Source organism: Cyprinodon tularosa, unplaced genomic scaffold (assembly GCF_016077235.1).
Source record: "Cyprinodon tularosa strain WSP-4 unplaced genomic scaffold, ASM1607723v1 ctg560, whole genome shotgun sequence".
NCBI lineage: Eukaryota > Metazoa > Chordata > Actinopteri > Cyprinodontiformes > Cyprinodontidae > Cyprinodon > Cyprinodon tularosa.
In genome coordinates, this window is record NW_024039297.1 from 1,413,253 (window position 1) to 1,435,589 (window position 22,337).

At 39.1% G+C, this 22,337-nt stretch overlaps 1 protein-coding gene across 1 annotated transcript; it reads left to right on the forward strand.

The window, feature by feature from the left end:
• Positions 1 to 5,516: 5,516 nt before the first annotated feature.
• Positions 5,517 to 18,701, forward strand: tsen54 (TSEN54 tRNA splicing endonuclease subunit). Its single transcript, XM_038305605.1, has 12 exons — positions 5,517 to 5,630; positions 10,506 to 10,664; positions 10,757 to 10,820; positions 12,485 to 12,568; positions 12,646 to 12,744; positions 12,827 to 12,879; positions 14,944 to 15,051; positions 15,131 to 15,545; positions 15,618 to 15,753; positions 15,828 to 15,888; positions 18,036 to 18,149; positions 18,377 to 18,701. Exons 1-12 carry the CDS (start codon positions 5,575 to 5,577, stop codon positions 18,525 to 18,527), a joined length of 1,500 nt encoding a protein of 499 aa, XP_038161533.1. The 5' UTR covers positions 5,517 to 5,574; the 3' UTR covers positions 18,528 to 18,701.
• Positions 18,702 to 22,337: the final 3,636 nt, after the last annotated feature.

Consider the following 22,337-nt stretch of genomic DNA (forward strand, 5'->3'; position numbering starts at 1 on the left):
AGGGGAAAACACCAGGTTTGCATGAAGCTCTTTGAACACATTCTTATTTCTCTCTTTCTGCTCTTCACTAAAACATGGGTTTTCACACTTATCTAACAGTTCATTCAAAATTTTCCAGGCTAATCTGATATTGGACTCAGCTTCCTGATACGGACCGCTGGCCCAGATGTTCCATGTTGTTGTTATTAGTTGAATATCAAGCTTATTATTTAGGTCTTTGAACCCAGTTTGGAGATTTCGAATTATTTTGTTTGTGTCTCCTTCTCCCTTTAGAAATACATTAATGAAAGCTCCTAAAAATGGTCCAACGTAAGGTAGTTGTCTAATAAAAGGCTCTGCTTTTATTGCTAAATTTTTAATGTCTTTTGCTGTTTTTTTTCCGTTTTCTCTCTTTATCAGAACATGATGCTCTTGGTCTTTGGATCCCTGCGGAGAACTCTGACTACAGATGGGGAAGGAAACCAACATCAGCAGTAGCAGCAGAAACGGACCAGAGAACGCCATGGCTGAGGAAAGATGACAAACTGTTAGTTTTTAGGACATTTTTTCAGAGTTATGCTTGAATTTGATTGAACAGATCTAAACCCTGATCTTCATATATAAAAGTAAAATGAACAAGATAAAACAAAGGAGAACATTAGCTGCACAAAATGCCAGTGAAGGACATCTAGAGAGACAATAAGATCTGGATTTTCGGAGATAGGACATGACATTACATAGATTTAGGGGTCAGCAAATCACCATCAACCCAATAATGCATAACAGGTGTTGTTTCTTTATACATGCAAACCTTTAACATAAAGGTTATTATTTATAATGGCCGACGTACTACATATTTCAGAATTGTCCTGCTTCAGCACACTTGATTTCCAGTAATGGCTAATCAAAAGGCTTTTTGCTAAACTGTCATCGCCTGAATCAGGTGTGTAAAAGCAGAGGAACATCTTAAAGTGGCCGCTGACCCTGCTTTAGTAGACCGAATGGAAGATTAACAGCTGAGCACTTAAAATGAAGCTGATGATGGTTTAAAGGAGTTCAATACTGACCTGTAGAAGAGTTCTGGAGATCTGGTTCAGTCTCTGCACATCAACCGGTGTAGATGTGAAGACTCCAGCTGCAGACTGAAAAGATTGCCTTGAGTGTTGTTCTTTTATAGGGAAATTTTCTGGCCTAGTCCTCAGCCTGACGTCAAAGAGGGGGGAGTTTTGACTTGTAGTCTAACCCTCATCTTCTCACTAACTGTTCTGCTATGAAAACAATTATCTGGCAGAAACTTAACGCTGTGTTAAGGGTAACAAAATGTAAGTCCTCTGTCAAATATTTTACTGGTTTTTATGCAAGTTTGGCTCATTTGGATTGTCAAGAACATCACTATATTTACCCAGTGCCCACATTACTTATGCTCTCAGCTACATAAAAGTGTTGATCTTCCTCTCTTAAAAACAACAATAATAATTCTGCTACCTACCACCAATATGACAAACAATATAATATATATTGGCATGTAATCCAGACAAAATGCAGAGTCCTGGAATGTGGCAAGGAATTCAAAAAGCTCTGGGTGGGATAAAGGGAGGCGGGTAAAAAAGCTCTGGAGGTTAACCAATCTGTCATTCACTTCTGCTAAGATGCTTTATGTCTTGGAGGCTGAAGAAAGTAGCCCAGTGACTGTTTTAAACAGGCACACTTTAGGAACACTAGCATATCCATAGTTAGAGAGCTGTTGATGTGCCTGGTTCTTTCAGTCATGGTCCAACTGTCAGGACAATATAAGAGGGTTGTAACAAACACAGATTGTCTAATCTAGAGCTCTATCAATTTTCTAATTCGTTCTAAATCCAGAAAGAAACAAGGTAGAAATGTCAAAATGTCAGGAATAGCGCAGGTTTTATACAGCAGCCCAACAAAGCCTTGTTTTTGTTAAGAAAACATGCAAATTGAAACAGACGAATGGGTCCCCCCCTTTGGAATGGGGGTCGTTTGGCTGCTTTGTTAGCCTGCAATGCCCCATAAACATCTAAGTGTCTGAAAAAATCAGCAAGGACACTTTTTACTACAGTGGAAGTGAGGCAGGAGTCACCATAAGTGCAATTCAAATAGTATAAGCCCCTGGTTTTCAAAGTGGGGTCAGTGGCCCCCTGGGGGGGCTGCCAGGGGGCTCCAGCGGGGCCGCGGGTTAGGTTTATTCTTTTATACATCATGTGCACTGTTACTTTGTTAGCCAGATAGAGAGAGTAGATGGCCTTCCTTCAACAATGCACATGATGTATAAAAGAATAAACCTAACATACATGAATATAAACATAATATTCCTGTCTGGGTATGAAAACCATTCACCTAAAGCTTACAAATAATATTTTCTGGCTGCATGTAAGACAAGAGTCTGCCACCCTAGCTGAAAGGCCTCTGAAATGTCTCGTTCCATTTGCAACCACTTACTTGTGAGAGTCTGGCTTTTCCACTTTAAAAGCCTTGAAAACTAAACACAGATCACGTTTGAATGTGGAGAATGATATGCGTGTTGCTCTGTCAGACATCAAGCCCAGACTAGACAAACTGTAGAAGCCATCAGGCCCACTGCTCCCATTAGCATGGTATGTCTGTGTATCTCTCATGTAGCCTACATTTGTTTGTTAGGCTATGTTGTTAAAATGCCTGCATGTTTAATTTGGGACAAACTTTTATTTCGTTCACAAATCTTTCTGTTTTTGCAAGATATAAAGAGGTTCATCGTTTAAAAAAAGGTTATTCAAATTAAAGTGGTGGGCCTATATTATATTTTATTCATTAAATTAATGAATTAAAGTTTAACAAAATATAATTGTGACTTCATCTTTACAAAATAAAGATGAAGTGTGTTTTTATTTAGGTGGTTCGTTCACTAATTTTTTAATCCTGTTGCTGTAGCTTATACGTGAGCTATACAGTTACCCACAATCCTTTGCATGTCAGGATATAGGCCCACCTCAAAGAGGTTAACAAGAATGCATTTTTTTTCCCTGTGTGACACATACTAATGCACACACCTTCAAAAGTTGATAATTTTTTGTAGTTCTTGTCCAGAAGGCTATAGTCCCAGTTTGACCAGTATCCTCCCTGTGCATTCCCATCCAGGTTGTAGGCTGCCTGGACTCAGCTGCCCTCAGTCTGAAATGTCTATGTTGATTAGGGTTAATAGGCATCATTCACAGCTGTTAGAAAGAAACCAGAAGGACCAAATGAACATTTGAATGCAGAGGAGGACCTCTGTGTTATCTGGGTTTGAGGCTAACAAAGAGCCTCACTATGTTCTTCACTTAATGAAGTAATTTTCATAAAAGTTACTTAAGATCAGCTGGTACTGTGTTCCCTTTTGAATAATACCAACCCGATATTTCTGTTGTCACATTCCACAGAAGGACAGGAAGAATGGAAGAGGTCAGTAATATGCAAATGTTTGTAAAATATAAATGTTGGGAGTTGAAGAGGCAGTTAAGGAATATTTAAATAAATGGAGGCCTTATTCCCAGTTGTCAGATGGAAACCAGCAGAAGGACTAACTGAACAGTTGAATGCAAAACCCTCAACAAAGGCCTCACTACCTTCTTGAGTTGATAAAATAATTTCCATGTAAACCGTTTAAGTTCGCCTGAGTTGGTGATGGTTTGTTCAAGGATTAGCTGGCCCTCCCTTGCAGCTCACTGTGACACAGACGGCAGTTCCTCTGGGCCTTATGTTTTGCATAGTATGTCCTCCTGGATCCTGTGTTTTCTTTTGACTGTGGCCTCTTAAAATTCAGATATCTTTTTCCTCCTAGTTAATAATTAGACAGTAGAACCATTATTTGAACGAGGCTGTTGTAACTTAATACTATTTAATCAAATAACCTTTAACCTCCCATACAGTATCTGGTCATCTGGACCTCTCAGACCACTCAGGTCTTCTAGTTCCACCTTTCATTGTATATTCTGGTACTCACAGTTTTTACCACAAACTTAAAAACTCTTTCTATTCACTTTCAGTTGCTGCGAACGGAAATCCCCCACAGGCTGGCTGCAGCAGAGAGCTTTCAGCTGAGATTTCCAGTGCTGCCTCTCGCTGGTATGCTGGTGGTCTGGCTCTCCTTTTTTTTTTTTTCTTTTTTACAGTGTCCTGTCTGGCAATGTGGCAATAAGAATAATTGTCTTGATGCCAAAAAGAGCCCAACAGATTTTCCTTTCACAAGTGTAGCAGTATGGCAATTGCCATATTGCTCCACTTGTTTCATGCATATAAATTGCTTTATTATAATTATGCAGGGAGTTTTATAGTTTATATGGACACTGCAATGTAAATAGAGCAGAAAAACAGAAGAAGAAAAGGAAAAAATAGAAAAAAAGAGAAAAGATGAAAGAAAAAGAGATAGAAAGGAGACAATGATAAAACATTTTCAGTCTGCTTCAACACCTGTAATGAGATGGAAAAAGAACAGCACAACCGAAAGACATGGTACGAGATATACAATAAAGCAACACTTTGAAACTATCGCTAAAGTAATATTATTAAGTCTGATCAGCTGCAGAACAGAAACCAAACACTAGTGATGAAGCCCTCTAATAGCGGCCTATGGTTCTTCAGAAGGGGGAACATTTTTAATCACAAGGCAAAACAGAGACGTGCAAGAAATAAAACCTTGAAGGGACTCATAAGGGACTCAACTCATGTTGAGAAATCTCATTAAAATGGTAAGTTAGCTAAAAAATGCTGTGCTGTAGAAGCTATTCTTAAATTAGGTGGAACAATTTAAACTAAAATGATTTTGCTTCAAAATATGGGCATAACAGCCATATTTCTATGGGTACCAGCACACAGGGAGCACAACAGAGTCAGGTCTCCTTCGAAAATAAGATTTTATCTCAAGGGACTTCCTGGTAAAATAAAGGTTAAATTAAAAAAACAGGGGAGTTAAAGGAAATGAAAAGACAGATAAGGCTGCAAAGGAGGCTACAATAAGAGAAGCCATCGATCTGTCCGTTAAAATTAGAAAGATGGAAACAAAGAGCATCAAGCAATGGGAAGAAGAGGGGAAAGGATGGTGGTTTCATCTGATTTAGAGGAGAGAGGGAGAAATGAGATGTGCAGGAAGGAACAGAAGAGAAGAAACAATTATATCAAGACTTAGATTTAGGCAAACAGGATTAAACAGTACTTTATTCAAAATAGCACTGTTATGTGTGAATACTCTGAGCAACAAGAGACCATTGAACGTGTTATGGTTGACTGTAAGAAGTATGACAGATAAGGGAGGGAATTGGATCACAATCTTAATAAAGAGAGAATACACTTTAATTTAATAAAAGTATGATGTAATTGTTTTTCATTATCTTAGATTAATCAGTGTAATTGAGAGGATTTTAATCTTATTTTGGTTTTATTTTGTTGATTTTGTTTTGTTCAGTATGAGTAGGTAGTAGCCATTCAGATTCACACTCCATACCAGCTGGTGGCGGTAATGCACCATTTCGTTACGTGCCAACCGCCTATAAAATCTCATAAAGAAGAAGAAGAAAAAGAAGTTAGGACCCGGAAGAAGATCGGAGAAGTATTGAGGCTGTCATGGCGGACCAAAACAAGCCAGAGAGCGCAGAGAACTTCTTCAATGAGATATTAAGGTTTGATTTAACTTTATAAACCCGGATAACCAGAATTTATAGACAGGTTTAAAATATCATACATCACGTTAGGTTTATTTTGGATGTTGTTGCTTATTTTGGGCTGTCGGAACCATAGATATCTATGGTCGGAACTATGTGGTCGCTAGTTAGCCCAGGAATTACTCGATGCTAACTGTTAGTTCATCCGGTTTGGACATGTTACTCTGTCTCCCTCTTTTGAATGTTTTGATTAAAAACAGTTAAATTAACTACACATAATTTGGATATACATATCTGACTCATTTACGGTTCAAACTAAGCAATAGATCTTAGAGTTTTAAATGAAATAACAAACATTTAAACAGGTTAATCAAGTATTCCTTTGCAGTGAATCATAACCAAATGATTTGTTCTTCGAGAACAGAGCTATTAATAGATACACAGTTATATACGTAGACGCCTATTTGGACGCAGGCCGACGTGCATAGAGGGCGGCCATCTTGGATCAGACCACAGTTCAGACAGCTGCTGTTAGAATGAATAGGAGGCTCCTTAGATCTCATTTTAATCACATGAAAGAGGATCCAGAGATAAAATTATAATAATCTTTGACATCTAAGAACCCATTAAAAGACCAAAACAAATTCTAATATATATATATATATATATATATATATATATATATATATATATATATATATATATGGGAGAATTATCCTGCCATAATGCAAGAGCACATAATTTCAATTTGAGAAAAGAATTTCATCTTCTTGCACTCAAAACTTATAATGCTCACACTCAAAACATGCGCTCTCTCTCAAATATTTTCTCTTCTCTCTCAAATCTTTGTTTCTTCTCTCAGATTTAATGCTTCTTTCACAGATATTTTCTCCTCTCGCTTGCCTCCTTCTCTTCGCGCACAAACCGCGCTCTGCTCGGGTCTGATATGCGCTCACAAACCTGTAGGCTCTGCTTGCGGATTTTTTCTGCTCTCTCGCGGATTGCAGGAGGATCGTCGCCTAGCAACCCTTCCAGCCAATAGAACGACAGCCTGGGAAAGGGTGCGCTTGTTTAACCCTACTGAGTGTGCCTGTGCTACTACGCCACTTATAAGAGCGTCAGCTGAAACTGCTATTTACAGTAGTTTTGTGGCTCGATTCAACAAAGTTCAGTACTTATGGATAATCCAAACAGTTCTGTACTTTTAAACAATTAGTGGTTTGTTATGTACAAAAGCAAAGAACCGACATATTAAATTATTATCTTGAAATACTTTGTTAGTATAATGGCAAATCTTTACGTTTTAACCAGTCAGTGAGTTATGGATGTTTTAAAATGTTGGATGAGTGGACAATTGGTTCGAAAGAGGAGTCCAATCGCAGCTCTAGTAGGACACTACAAGGAAAGGAGACTTATGTCTTCTGAAAGCCACCGCTGTTTTCACCTCAAAGGAGCTTTTCATTGGACTAACTATGCGGTTTGTTGGCTATATCAGCAGGTTAATAAATAATAAGTACTGTATTATGATATTAAAATTGGTATTTATTTATTTAAATGTTATCATGTTTAATCAGACCTCAAATTTTATATTTAGTTAAGAGTGAGATCGTTAACTTTCAGAGGCGTGGATGACTTGACCCTGGAAGAGAAATCTTTTTCTCCTGACTTCTATAAGAAAATCAAAGTCAGGATTTTCTCTGACTGACAGCCCTGTGGCTGCAAGGCTATCAGTCAGAGGTGGCAGTCTGCAGCACTGGGGCCTCCAGGCCACCGTCCTGTCTCCATTTCTCTTCACCCTCTACACCTTCACCTCGTGGGCTGAGGGGAATGAGCTGGAGTACCGGTCAGTCATCATCGACTTTGTGGACTGTTGTGAGAAAAAACACCTGTGTTTAAAGTTAGGAGTCACAGCCAAACTCCAGCGGGTGCTTGGAGCGCGAAAAAAAAGACGCTAAAATAAATTAATATTGGGCTACGAAACTAGTCCGAATTAAAAAACTTATTATCTATGCTAAAACAGGCGAAAGCTTCTGATTGGAGTTCTGTAAAGAAGCAGGAGAGAGTTTTTTGATTTGTGGAACTTGAGAAATGTAAGTTAACAACGTTAGGATTTCTTTATTTTATCTTTTAATCAGATAGCCAAAGGCTCCTTAAAGAAGATCTTTTCTGAAATGAAACCAGGTGAAACAGAAACGTTTAAACGTTTCCTTTGGAGGAGTTCTGGATGGAGAATATTGACAGACAAAAACTATTTTTTTTTACTTCATAAATGCAAAATGTTTACATATTTTTTTACAATCTTGGTATAATTCCTGCTCTAAGTGGGTCGCTCTGTCGGCTAAAGGCACATTTTAGTGGCCCTATACTCCAGTTTACGATTAATCAATTACATAGTTCACGATTATTTAAATAATTTGTTAATATGATTAATTGTTTCAGCCATAGATAAAATACATGAAATTAGCTAAACAGAGTAACTACAGCCCAGATGTACAACTTCTAATATTAATATTTTAAATGCTCACTGTCAGTTCCTCTTATAGTTCCAGTGCACATGTAAATACAATTCATTTATTTGCTGTCCCTTGAATGTATTATTTTGCATGATCCAGAGAGAGCATATTAGATAATAAAAAATAAGAGTGGGTTTTACCTCTGTTTACCTCTGCACAATTCTATATCTTCAGAAGAAAACACAGGATAAATCCACATATTACAGACTATATTTGGTTAAACAGACACTGTCTTAGTAGCAGGTAAATTTAAATGCAATCCTTTTCAAAGTGGAAAAAGTCCTAATTCCACATTCATCAGAGCCAGTTATGCTTTAAATATTGATAAACAGCATCTAGTGCATGTTGTGCTTATAAGATTTGTATTAATGTAGCAAGAAATGCTGCTGTTCTCTTTAAACAAAATGAGCCCTGAAGCTCACATTAAGCTTAAAAAAGAGCATGCATATTTTTTGCAAAGGACCAATGAAACTGAAGAATAGTGTCCCTACCAAAGTTGAAATCAAACCAACGCCCTTGTTTCAAATACCTTGGTGTTCACGTCAATAAGAAAGTTGACTTGACACATAACACCATAATAATAATTGGAAATAACCATCCAACATTTTTACTTTTTGTAAAAAATTTATTTTTTCCCCTACATTTTGAAATTAATACTAGCAAAGTATTTCAAGATAATAATTTAATATGTCGGTTCTTTGCTTTTGTACATAACAAACCACTAACTGTTTAAAAGTACAGAACTGTTTGGGTTATCCATAAGTACTGAACTTTGTTGAATCGAGCCACAAAACTACTGTAAATAACAGTTTCAGCTGACGCTCTTATAAGTGGCGTAGTAGCACAGGCACACTCAGTAGGGTTAAACAGTAGGCTGTCGTTCTATTGGCTGGAAGGGTTGCTAGGCGACGATCCTCCTGCAATCCGCGAGAGAGCAGAAAAAATCCGCAAGCAGAGCCTACAGGTTTGTGAGCGCATATCAGACCCGAGCAGAGCGCGGTTTGTGCGCGAACAGAAGGAGGCAAGCGAGAGGAGAAAATATCTGTGAAAGAAGCATTAAATCTGAGAGAAGAAACAAAGATTTGAGAGAAGAGAAAATATTTGAGAGAGAGCGCATGTTTTGAGTGTGAGCATTATAAGTTTTGAGTGCAAGAAGAAAATATTTGAGAGAGAGCGCATGTTTTGAGTGTGAGCATTATAAGTTTTGAGTGCAAGAAGATGAAATTCTTTTCTCAAATTGAAATTATGTGCTCTTGCATTATGGCAGGATGTTCACATATGCATACATAATGATAAAAAAACACATAGATTGAAAAAGAAGAAGTTTAGACAAACTTATAAGGACAAAAAGCCTTTAGTTGGACACAACACAAATTTACTGTTCACTACTATTTTACAACAAAGTCTTGACAATAACAAAAAATGAATAATAGTTCTAACAGATTCAGTTCTTTATTAAAGGTCCAGTTCTTTCTGGTAACAGATTCAGTTCTTCCTGGTAACAGATTCAGTTCTTTCTGGGAACAGATTCAGTTCTTTCTGGTAACAGATTCAGTTCTTTCTGGTAACAGATTCAGTTCTTCCTGGTAACAGATTCAGTTCTTCCTGGTAACAGATTCAGTTCTTTCTGGTAACAGATTCAGTTCTTTCTGGTAACAGATTCAGTTCTTTCTGGTAACAGATTCAGTTCTTTCTGGTAACAGATTCAGTTCTAAGAGATTCAGTACTTTATTAAAGATTCAGTTCTTTCTGGTAACAGATTCAGTTATTTCTGGTAACAGATTCAGTTCTTTCTGGTAACAGATTTAGTTATTTCTGGTAACAGATTCAGTTCTTTCTGGTAACAGATTTAGTTCTTTCTGGTAACAGATTTAGTTCTTTCTGGTAACAGATTCAGTTATTTCTGGTAACAGATTCAGTTCTTTCTGGTAACAGATTTAGTTCTTTCTGGTAACAGATTCAGTTCTTTCTGGTAACAGATTTAGTTCTTTCTGGTAACAGATTCAGTTATTTCTGGTAACAGATTCAGTTCTTTCTGGTAACAGATTTAGTTCTTTCTGGTAACAGATTTAGTTCTTTCTGGTAACAGATTCAGTTATTTCTGGTAACAGATTCAGTTCTTTCTGGTAACAGATTTAGTTCTTTCTGGTAACAGATTCAGTTCTTTCTGGTAACAGATTTAGTTCTTTCTGGTAACAGATTTAGTTCTTTCTGGTAACAGATTCAGTTCTTTCTGGTAACAGATTCAGTTCTTTATGAAAGATTATGCGGCCTTTTCTAAAATCATTTCTTTTATCTGTATCTTTTCCTTTTGGATGGTTGATTAAATGAATCCGTTCTATTGTTAAATTCAGTTTGCTTGTCTCCTAATATGCTGCAGTCCATGCGAGCTGTTTGCAGCCCGCTCCAGGAGCCATAAGATCCCGGCTCGAGGACAGAAGGACTTCTATCCCGACGAGACGGAGGAGCAAAGACTGCGTCTGCAGCAGAGTTTGGACGAACACTGGAATCTCATATCGGAGGAGCGAGTCGAGCGGCTGTGAGTCAGATGGTCCGCTCTTAAAATCTCCTTTCCTGTTGGGTGGTAGGAAAGCAGATACATCAGATTTTCTTGGTTTTATGCCTTTGCAGAGGGAACCTGGTGAAAGCCACATGGATTCCAGATGACCGGATTGTGGAGCTTCAGACTCCTGCTGTAAGATCTTCTAGTTGTTTGTAAATAATCTCCTTTTGCTGCAGGATTTGGTGGTTATTTGTTTATTTGGTGCATGATGGGAGATGGAGGCATATGCAGCTCTGAATTTAATACATCTTTAAAGTCAAACTAACTTTGCTCATTAGCTGCACTTCTGCCCACATATAAGAGCTAGTGATGGTTTTATGATTCAGTGGTTGTCAGAGGAAATGGGGGGAGGAGGACAGAAAGTAAATTTTTTATATATATATTTTTTTTAGATTTAAAAAGTCAATGTATGACATGGATGCATAAAAACCTCATTTTATTTCAGTGTTTAATTCTGTTTAAAGTAACAGATTATAATTAAAAATGTCTCCTGACCTTTGCTGGTTGATGATTATCTTTAATTGGACCCTAATGATTTTTAATTGGTTACTCGTTTAGGGTTGTCACGATACTAAACTTTTCAACTCGATACCGATAGTAAGGAAAATATTCGATACTCGATACCATTTTCGATACCACAAGAATAAAAACAAAGACTCCAAAATTCAACAGAAATATTTTCATTAATAAATAAATACAATAAACAATAAGAACAATGTTTTGAGGTTGTATGCTGTGCACAATATTAAGCAAGCTTGATAAAAAAAACTTAATTAAGTGTTCCTTCCCTGGCTATGCTTTGCACACATAACAATGACACTAGCCAAACCGGTTAAGAAACAAAAATAATTCTCAGCAGCTGCACCTCTTACAAAAAAAAGTCTGAAACTGAAAAGTGCGTAGAATTATTCAATCACACAGTGTTCAGAAAGTGCATTTTCCTCCATTCTGCACCTTAGATGAATGACTGCTTAGGTGCCACTGGTGGTAGCACTGTATCGATACTTTTAAAAACGAGTATTGTATCCGGATACAACGTTTCAGTATCGATACTTTTGACAACCCTACTCGTTTTATACAGTAAGCCAACATAGCCTTGCTTTTGTTTAGAAAACATGGAAATTGAAATGGATGAACGGGTCCCCCCCCCTTTGGAATGGGGATCGTTTGGCCCCATACCTGTCTGTGTCTCTGAAAGGGGGGTCGTTAGAGGGAATTGTTGGCCTGGCTGAATAGGCGAGTTCTTCTGATCCCCTGTAAGGGTTGGGGTTGCGATGATTGCGGGAAAGGATCAACTTAACTTCCAACTTTCACCAGCAAACCTCAAAGTCTTCCTTCCTCCGTCCAGCGGACGATGAAAACATCGTTAGCAAAGCTCTGCTCTCCCCTCCAGAGGAGCTGGATGGTTTCCCAGAATCACTTTGAAGCCGGCTGATAGTCTTCATCCATGGCCTCTCCTCCTTTCCTTATACATATGTTTATTTTATTTTAGTATTAATTAAACTTTATTAGGTAAATGATTGTCAACTAGCTCTTCATTTTTACCGTTCTTACACTTTACGCTTTCTGTTTTTCAGTAAACTTTAATCTTTTTGGTTTTTATTGTTCCTCTTTTTGAGTAAAAAAAAACAGATATTTCTAAAGATGCAGTTTATGAATTCAGATCAGCTCTTCTCGTTCTGTTCAAACATGGCCTCCAGGCATCCATTAATAAACAAATGAAAGTCAATATTTTGTAATAAATAGCTTCTTTGTTTCTTATTTGTCATGTAATAATGGATCATTGTTGTTTTCAGGGTAAGTTCTGGCAGACGATGGGTTTCTCTGCAGAAGGGAAGCAGTATCTCCTCCCTGAAGAGGCTCTCTACCTGATGGAGTGTGTGAGTATCACTCGTTATTTAACTAATGTGTCGGAGGAGTTTCTTCCCCTCCTGACTGAATGTGTTTCTGGATGCAGGGCAGCCTGCTGGTGTTTAATCAGGACCTGCCGCTGTCCATCCAGGACGGCTATGAGATGTTTCTGTCTGCAGACGCTGTCAGCCTGCAGCAGTACCAGGTGCGTTTCTCCTCTGATGCTCTGATTAAAGCTGGAAGCTGCGTTTCTGGTCTGATCTGATGGTTCTTCTCTCACATTGAAGGTGTTTGGGCATCTGAAGAGGCTCGGCTACGTGGTTCACAGATTTGATCTCAGGTAACAGAAGCTGGAGTTTGGTCTTTGTCTCATGGAGGGAAGTTTTTGCTGCTTTAAGATGCAATTAAATAATGATAAAACTGGGCCTCTGATTTAAAGGTTTTTAGATGATTAAAGTCAGTTAGTCATATATATACACTCACCGGCCACTTTATTAGGTACCCCATGCTAGTAACGGGTTGGACCCCCCTTTGCCTTCAGAACTGCCTCAATTCTTGGTGGCATAGATTCAACAAGGTGCTGGAAGCATTCCTCAGGGAGTTTGGTCCATATTGACATGATGGCATCACACAGTTGCCGCAGATTTGTCGGCTGCACATCCATGATGCTAATCTCCCATTCCACCACATCCCAAAGATGCTCTATTGGATTGAGATCTGGTGACTGTGGAGGCCATTTGAGTACAGTGAACTCATTGTTATGTTCAAGAAACCAGTCTGAGATGATTCCAGCTTTATGACATGGCGCATTATCCTGCTGAAAGTAGCCTTCAGAAGTTGGGTACATTGTGGTCATAAAGGGATGGACATGGTCAGCAACAATACTCAGGTAGGCTGTGGCGTTGCAACGATGCTCAATTGGTACCAAGGGGCCCAAAGAGTGCCAAGAAAATATTCCCCACACCATGACACCACCACCACCAGCCTGAACCGTTGATACAAGGCAGGATGGATCCATGCTTTCATGTTGTAGACGCCAAATTCTGACCCTACCATCCGAATGTCGCAGCAGAAATCGAGACTCATCAGACCAGGCAACGTTTTTCCAATCTTCTATTGTCCAATTTCCATGAGCTTGTGCAAATTGTAGCCTCAGTTTCCTGTTCTTAGCTGAAAGGAGTGGCACCCGGTGTGGTCTTCTGCTGCTGTAGCCCATCTGCCTCAAAGTTCCACGTACTGTGCGTTCAGAGATGCTCTTCTGCCCACCTTGGTTGTAACGGGTGGTTATTTGAGTCACTGTTGCCCTTCTATCAGCTCGAACCAGTCTGGCCATTCTCCTCTGACCTCTGGCATCAACAAGGCATTTCCGCCCACAGAACTGCCGCTCACTGGATGTTTTTTCTTTTTCGGACCATTCTCTGTAAACCCTAGAGACGGTTGTGTGTGAAAATCCCAGTAGATCAGCAGTTTCTGAAATACTCAGACCAGCCCTTCTGGCACCAACAATCATGCCACGTTCAAAGTCACTCAAATCACCTTTCTTCCCCATACTGATGCTCAGTTTGAACTGCAGGAGATTGTCTTGACCATGTCTACATGCCTAAATGCACTGAGTTGCCACCATGTGATTGGCTGCTTAGAAATTAAGTGTTAACGAGCAGTTGGACAGGTGTACCTAATAAAGTGGCCGGTGAGTGTATTTGATGACTTTAAGGGTAATCCAAGCTAATTCTATTCAGTTTATTTCTATAGCGCCAATTCACATCATGTCATCTCAAGGAACTTTCCAGTTCACCAGATCATCCAGTCAGATTGATTTAAAGTTTTCTATCTAAGGAAAACCAGCTGATTGCATCGACTCATTGACTCTTCAGCAATCCCTCACACTAAGCATGCTTGTAGCGACAGTGGAGAGGAAAAACTCCCTTTGAACAGGAAGAAACCTCCAGCAGAACCAGGCTCAGTGTGAGCGGCCATCTGCTGAGGCCCACTGGGGTTCAAGGAGACAGAAGTAGACATAGAAAAAGAAGCATAGATACAAAAGGCAACTGTCAACCAGCTCCACAGGCGGCCCCGTCCAGGAAACACACAGCCAGGCAGACGAGCTCCGAGCCAGCTCCCATGTCAGAGGATGAAGAGAGCACATCCAGTTAGTCACAGTCAGAGAAACAGGACTACACTGGAAAACAGGCCAAGCTCCAACATCTAGAAACAAAGGTGTTGATGGCAGCAGCACAGCTGATATTTCTCTCCAGGATGGAGTCACAACCAATCAGGAACAGACCAGATGAAGCTAATTCCTTTTAGCTTTCAGAAAAATTAGTTTTTAAGCCACAGCTCTCCTGTTTCTGCTTTTAAAGCCGTTCTTCTTCTCTTCTGTCGTGTTTTTCCTGGTTCCTTCCAGCGCTGAGCCGTCTCCCTACGCCAGGCAGCTGAACCTGCCTAGGCAGCGAGACCGAGGGGGGTGGCCGCTGAAGAGGAAGCGCAGCCCCAGCCCGACGCCGACCTGCAGGTGAGCAGAGACCCAGAGCTGATCACCGCTTTTGGCTGAGAGCTTTTGGTGTTCACCGTGTCCACGTTTGCTCCGTCAGTCGCAGGAAAGCAGCAGGAGAGTCGCAGGCTGAGAGAATGGAGGAGGGTGAAGTAGCAGAGTCTGACCTTCCGTCCTCTGCAGAGCCTCAGACGCCCCCTCCGGGCCCCGCAGGTGAGGGCCGGACCTGGTGGGTGATGGACGCCCCGGAGGAGGACAAAAGGTCGCCCTGCGCTTCCCCATCCGGTCGCTTCCGCTGGAACTTCAGCGCCATCTCCTTCCCTGACCTGGGCTCCGGTCGACCCGGCTCCGTGGCCCCTCCGGACCCCTCCCTGCTTCCCGGAGGCGTGAAGGTGGGGCTGTGTGACGTCGCCTCCTGGATGCAGAGAATAAACCTGCGGAAGGTGAGGATGTCTGCGAGGGAGGAGCAGATGGAGAGACGCAGGCGGCGCCGGGATGTGAACAAAGACAGGCAGGTAAAGGCGTCCCGTCAGGCAGCAAAGCGGAACCTTCAGCGTCTCTGCTGGTTCTGATTCCACGTCTTTCAGGTTCAAAGCTGCAGAAACTGGGCGGAGTACCACGAGCTGCTGGCCCGGCGGCAGGCCACCCGACAGGGCCGACCGGCCCACCTGTGGAAAGGGAAAGTTAAACCTTTACACGACCCGACCCAGCCCATCGCCACCGGTGAGTTGGTGGCGGACCGCGCGGCGCCGACGTAGCAGATGCTATCAGACTGAGACGATCTCTGCTTCTTTCAGACGAGCTGCTGGAGAAAATCAGTGTGATCAAATCTACTGACCTGCTGGAGGGAGCATCCAGGTACTGCTGAGAAAACACACGGTTCGATAACGACTCCTTTCACATCAAACCGTCTGATTAACCTTTTCTTTAAAGGAAAAGTCCGGCCAGCAAGGAATAATCAATGGATCATTATTTATATCTGAAACTAATACGATCACAGTGATTTAATTAATTTAGTCTTAATCAGTGAGTATCACTGAGTCTGGGAGCGGCCATTTTTGTTCGCTCCTGCCATCTTCCAGCAGTGACGTCACGGTGCGGTAAGCCTAGCGCCATTCTCCCCGCTTTCCAAGCTAAATCAATGGGAACTACTAGACACATCTGCAATCAACAACAATTATTGAAGATTTCCAGAGGACTTCACCATTGAAATTCACCAGAGCTATAGTGAAACTGACAATGCCCACGTGCATGGCAGCTGGATGCTGGAATACATCGGGTAAAAGTGAAAAAAAAAAATATTATTTCACCTTTCTGATTCATGATAATGGTGAAAAACAGGTAATATGTAGCCAACATTTGGAAGAAGAATGTTTTCAAGATGACTTGGATAATAGCGCGTTGTGACAAACACCAGATACAGCACTGGGACTTGATCAACAGCCGATACCGCACCGTGACGTCACTAACCAGTAGGTGGCAGTAGTGTTCTTTGACAAACATGGATGCCTCCAGTAAAGCACATTCACATGAAAATTAGTCTGAATTAAAAACACAGATCATTTATTGAACAGGATGGAATCATTTCACATTTTAAGAACTTTCAGAAGTTTGGATTCTGAATATGAGCGACTTTTCCTTTAAAGGAGCTGAAGTCATTTCCTTTTTTATCTTTTTTTTAAGATAACAGCTGTGAAAAGCAGCAGCGTTTTTTTTTCTCTCCGTTGAATAAATCCTTCCTCTTTGGAGACTCTGCAGATGTTTGCAGTTATTCCAGTTTCTGCTCAGGTTGAAGTCTTTACTAAAGGCTGTAAACTAAAAAGCAAATCAAACGTGTTGATTAACGGAGCCAGATGTGACGCCAATCAACACAGAACGTCTGGAGATTCCATCAGAAGAAGTTTATTCATTTAGATTCATGTAGAAGCAAATTAGTTTTTTTTTTATAATCTGATATTTAGTGTAAATAATAACAGATTTATGCAAACTTTAATAGAAATCATTAAACTAAATGATGAGTCACGGATGTTTTATTGCTTACATGGTTCCCAACCTGAAGTTTGCACGCCCCCTAGAGGCGGCGCAGGAAATTTATTGAAGAAATGATTGAGATTTTTATGTATTTATTTACTGAAACTTTTATTACACTGAGGATTAAATAATTAAACTTGAAATTATTTTACTTTAGAGGTAATTTATCAATTTAAAGGAGATTGTAGTAAATTTTACTGCAATAATTAATTTACTGCTGCTGACTTTTCATTGGTTTACTCATGAAAAAAGGGGCGGGGGTGAAGATTGATTCGACATAAAATTTAAAGCACGGGGGGGGCTGCTTTAGCCTATCTACCTGTATATATAACGATTATTTTATCAAACGATTAAATACTTTTTGGATTAATAGTCTGATAGAAAAAGATGCTTTAATACATTTTATTTTTAATTTGAATGAGTTTAAACAGAAATAATTATTTTTGTTTTAAATGTAAAATGCAGATTTGGTTTCATTTCATTTTATGGCAGACCATTCGGTATTTATTATGGTACTTACCACAGAGGTGATTAAATAAAGAAGCTTATGGAAATTTATTGATTTATTTCTCGTTGTATAATTTAATTACTGCTTACATTCATTTATTTTTAATATTTCTGTCTGCATATAATTTAGAGCCTTTGTACTTCGTTTAGTGATTAATCCACGACTAATTTAGGCGGCGATTATTGGAATAATCCGTTAACTATTTAAGACGATTCCCCGTCTGTTGGCTCTAAAGTAAAGTTAAAGGATTGGTTGTTTATCATCAGCAGCACTCGGTGTCTCCTCAGCATCTTTGTTTCATAATATCAAACTGGACTCGCATGTCGGCCGACTCTGTTAAACCCAGGGGCCATAAATCCGAAGTGAGCGCGTCGCTTTGCTGTTTACGATCGTTCCTGTCCAGATCCATACAGATGAACGGTTGCATCACTCAGGAGGAATGGATGTCGTTTGTTTTTCTGCTCAGGTTAAAAGGTTCTGAGGAGTGGAGGATTTGTTTCAATGTTTACCAGCCGGATTCGGTGGCCGACTTCAAAAAGAGCAACCCGGGCAAACCGTACAGCCGCATGTGCGTCTGCAGGTAAGTCCTGAATGCTCGTTTACTCAGGATCCACTTACAGGAAAACAATGAACCCAACATGAACACCTCAGTTCTCCTCCTGACAGGAATAATCAACGACCTGATGAAAGGCGTCACTCTTTTTGTTCAGTAAACGTCAGAGAAAATATTCGTCACGCGGTTGATTCATTTCCTAAACGATGTTTCTCCTTTTTCCTCCCAGTCAACAGAATCTCCTTTTTTTCCAGTTTCGACGGTCCTGTTCCTGACCTCAGAGTCATCAAGCAGCTGGCCTTTCAGAGCGGAGACGTTCCCGTCGTTTACGCCGTCGTTGACCACGGAGACATTTCCTTCTACACCTTCAAGGACTTTGAGCTGCCAAGAGACGTGTTCCCCTGATATCCACCCCCCCCCCCCAGAACCTCTGCGTCTCCTTTAGACCCCAAAACACTCATTTCTTTCACCTACAGCCCGCTCATCCAGTTATTTTCTGTTTTTTGAGGTTATATTTGCTTCCTATGGATCGTTGTTAACAAGGGAATCACATTTTTTAAATAAATCTTTGTATTTTACCAACTGCTGAGCGTATATGATAACTTTTGCTGAAAATGGAATCTTGGGATTCATGAAACCTTTTTAGCTGATTTATAAAATCTTCTATTATAATATATAAAATTTTCCCCCACACTGGAAAAAATGAAAATCTAGATAAGTAATTTTTTCCTTAAAATAAGTGCATTTGTTCTTGGATTGAGGAGGTAAAAGGGATATTTTGCTAATGGAACAAGACAACTTACACTTAAAATAAGAAAACATAATTGCATTGTCTTATTTCAAGTGTATTTTATCTAAATATCTTATTTTAAGAGTAAAAATACTCATTCCATTGGCAAAATATCTCATTAACCTTCTCAAATTAAGGGTAAATACACTTAATTAAGAAATGTTGACTTAATTCTAGGTCGTTTTTCCAGTGCATTAAATTCTGAAGTGAATCCTTTGAGCTCCAAAATGTTAATAAGAACCCTTCATAATAGAAAAACAATATTTTTTATGAACCTACTTTAAGAAATAAAAATGTAAACTTTAAGTTGAAAGTAGCTCTAAATGCTGCAAAGCTTCCCTGAAAGTTCCAGAAAGAAAAACCTAAACTTCAAGGAAACGACTTGTTTTGCTGATCCGCTTGTTCTCAGCTTAAATCGTCCCTTAAAGGCCACAAGCTGAAACCCACTGAAAATAAAAGTTTCACTTCAGATCAGGAGTTTCACTTTGAAATGTTGGTGAAGTTGTTCCAGAAATGAACCCAAATGAAAAACTAACCTTTAAGTTCTAGAAAGGTTTTATGGATGATCTGGAAAGTACAGAGAAACTCACCTTAATGTCATTTATAGGATTTAATTTCCAATGTGCAGCAGTAGATGAAGTACTTTACAGTAGTAACTGAGTAAAAATATTGATACTCAGTCAAATCTTACTCAACTACAAGTAAAAGTTCGTCAGGTAAACATCTGTTCAGGTTAAAGCATTGAAGTACTCTCTTTTGAAAAATACTTAAGTATTCAAAAGTACAAAAAGTTAAAAAATACCAATTTAATTTTGTAATAATTTTAAAAGAACCTGTAACTTCAGAGACCATCTGATGTATTGATGCGTAGAACTACGGGGTATAGATTCTACACCACCTGGAAAGAACTTCAGCATTAAAATGCCTAAAAAAAGGCATCCGTTTTATTTTCTTATATAAAAACAAACCAAAAATAAAACAGAAAAGTCTTGATTCTCTATGGAATAGAGATTAAAGGTTGAATCTAATTTACCACAAAGAAACTAGAACTGATCTGAGACTCATCCTACTAATGCCTTTATAACATAAACTACTAAGAATATCTACTCTGAGTTTCTCACATCTGTGGAACGTCATTAAATCTCTAAATCAGTGCAGTTATTCATTCACTCTACCTGCCTAAGGACAGAAAAACGGCACCAATGGATTAAAAAGTTAAGGAACTAGCAGCTTCCTAGAAATTGAGTAAAATGTTACAAGTCCCACTCCCAAAGATACTCAAAAATAAGAAGTATCTAAGTACGGTAATCAAGTAAATGTACTTTACTTTCCACCACTGCCAATGTGCTGTAAATGATTAAAACTCACCTTTAGATTCTAAGAAATTTCTTCCTCTTCCATTTAAATTATTTGACAGTAAACTGTAAATTTCAGGACTGTAATCTACATAATTTCCCAGAAAGCACCCTGTCCCGTTCAGTGTTGGGGAGTAACGGATTACATGTAACGACGTCACATAATTTAATTACAAAAACAGAGTAACTGTAATTCGTTACAGTTAAAATTAGAAAATATGTAATTCAGTTACAGTTACGAAAATATTAAGAATTACAAATTTAGTTACATTTTTTTTTAAATATAAAGAAAAACCTTTGCGAAAAATTTACTGTAATGACATTTTTATTGCTTCGCGCCCTGTATCTCCGTTTCGCGCTACGGCTCCTTGTCTCTATCATATTTGCCACTCTGATGATCCATCCTGTGCTGGTGGAGCCTCCTTGAGGAACAGCAAGCGAGCGGACGGTTCTATTTCAGCTCAAGCAGCGCATCAAAAATGACAGCCGTCCAGCACTGGAAATTTAAGGAGCATTTCATTTACATCTGTGAAAATAGCTCAAATTTAACCGTGCAGTGCAAGAAGTGTTTGCCGGCTATCAACCTGAACCTGCTTGTGTTAGTCTGCAAACGGCGTAAATGGTAGAGCCTGGGGGAGGAACAGAAAAGAGTATGGCCCGATGAGAGGAGTCTGAGAAAATCTTCCATGCCTGCTGCTGGCATCTCTTCTTGTGGACATCCTGTGATTGCCTGTCAGCAATTCCCTCTCAGCTTAGTGCTTTTTCAAGGTTCACATTCAGTTCTCAAAAATTAAATGTTGAACAATGGTCAATACTCATTAAAACCTTAAAGTAATCAAAAAGTAATCAAAAGTAATTAGTTATATTACTTTTTAAAAGTAATCGAAAAAGTTAAACTACAAATACATTTTAAACAAGGTAACATGTAACTGTAACGGATTACATTTTTAAAGTAACTTCCCCAACACTGGTCCCGTTACACTAAGTTTGATAAAATGCGTTTTTATGCCCATATTAACGCGTAAAGTGGATAAAATGCCTGTGACTTCCAAAACATAACCTTGATATAAGATGGATTTTCACAAAATGTAACCTAAAGGAAATCAGTGAGTTCTAAGTGGAATCCTGGAAGTAGAGAAAGTAACCGGTAAGTTCATGGAAGGTAACCCGTCCCATGCAGGGAATTATGAAACCCTATAAGATCCGTTATATAACCTTTAGCTGATTTAAAAAAAAAAGAATCTTCTCAGTTTCTCTCTGCATTTAGAAAGAGGTTGGTAGAAAAGCCAAAAGTTCTCTTAAGAGTAAAAAAATATTGGGTAAAAAGGCCACTGAAGTACTGAGCAACTTATCATCCAATTTATGTGCAAATTCTTGTAAAATGATAATAAACGTAACTGGAAAACAATAAAACCCAGAAGAAGGCGGCTTTAAAAGGTTAAAAAAGGTCGTCTCTTCTGAAAAAAGCTGGAGAAAAGTACCTGAAACGTACCTGCGAGTTCCATAGAGCAGAAACCTACTGATCTATTACATTAAGAAAAGTATACACTGCAAAAAATGTAAATCTCAATAAGTAATTTTTTCTTAAAGTGCTTTTTCTCTTGAATTGAGGAGGTAAATGCCAATCAAACAAGACAATTTACATTTAAAATAAGAAAAAACAACTGCATTCTCTTATTTCAAGTGGATACTATCTAATTATCTTATTTTAAGAGTAAAAATGTTCATTCCATTGGCAAATTATCTCATTCATCATACTCAAATTACGGCTAAATACACCTAATTTCAGACATTTTTACTTATTTCTTGATTGTTTTTGTAGTGTATAAATTATCATTTAATTCACTCTGTACTTTCTGTTAAACAGGAATTATTATTTTTTCCACATGTGAAGGGGCTTAAAACCCACCTTTATAAGGTGGACGGGTCGCCTTTTACAGTTTTCTGTCTGCTTCTGTCTCCTTGAACCCCAGTCGGCCGCTCACACTGAGCCTGGTTCTGCTGACTCAGTTAAAAGGGAGTTTTTCCTCTCCACTGTCGCTACAAGCAACCCAGTCGTGAATTGGCGCT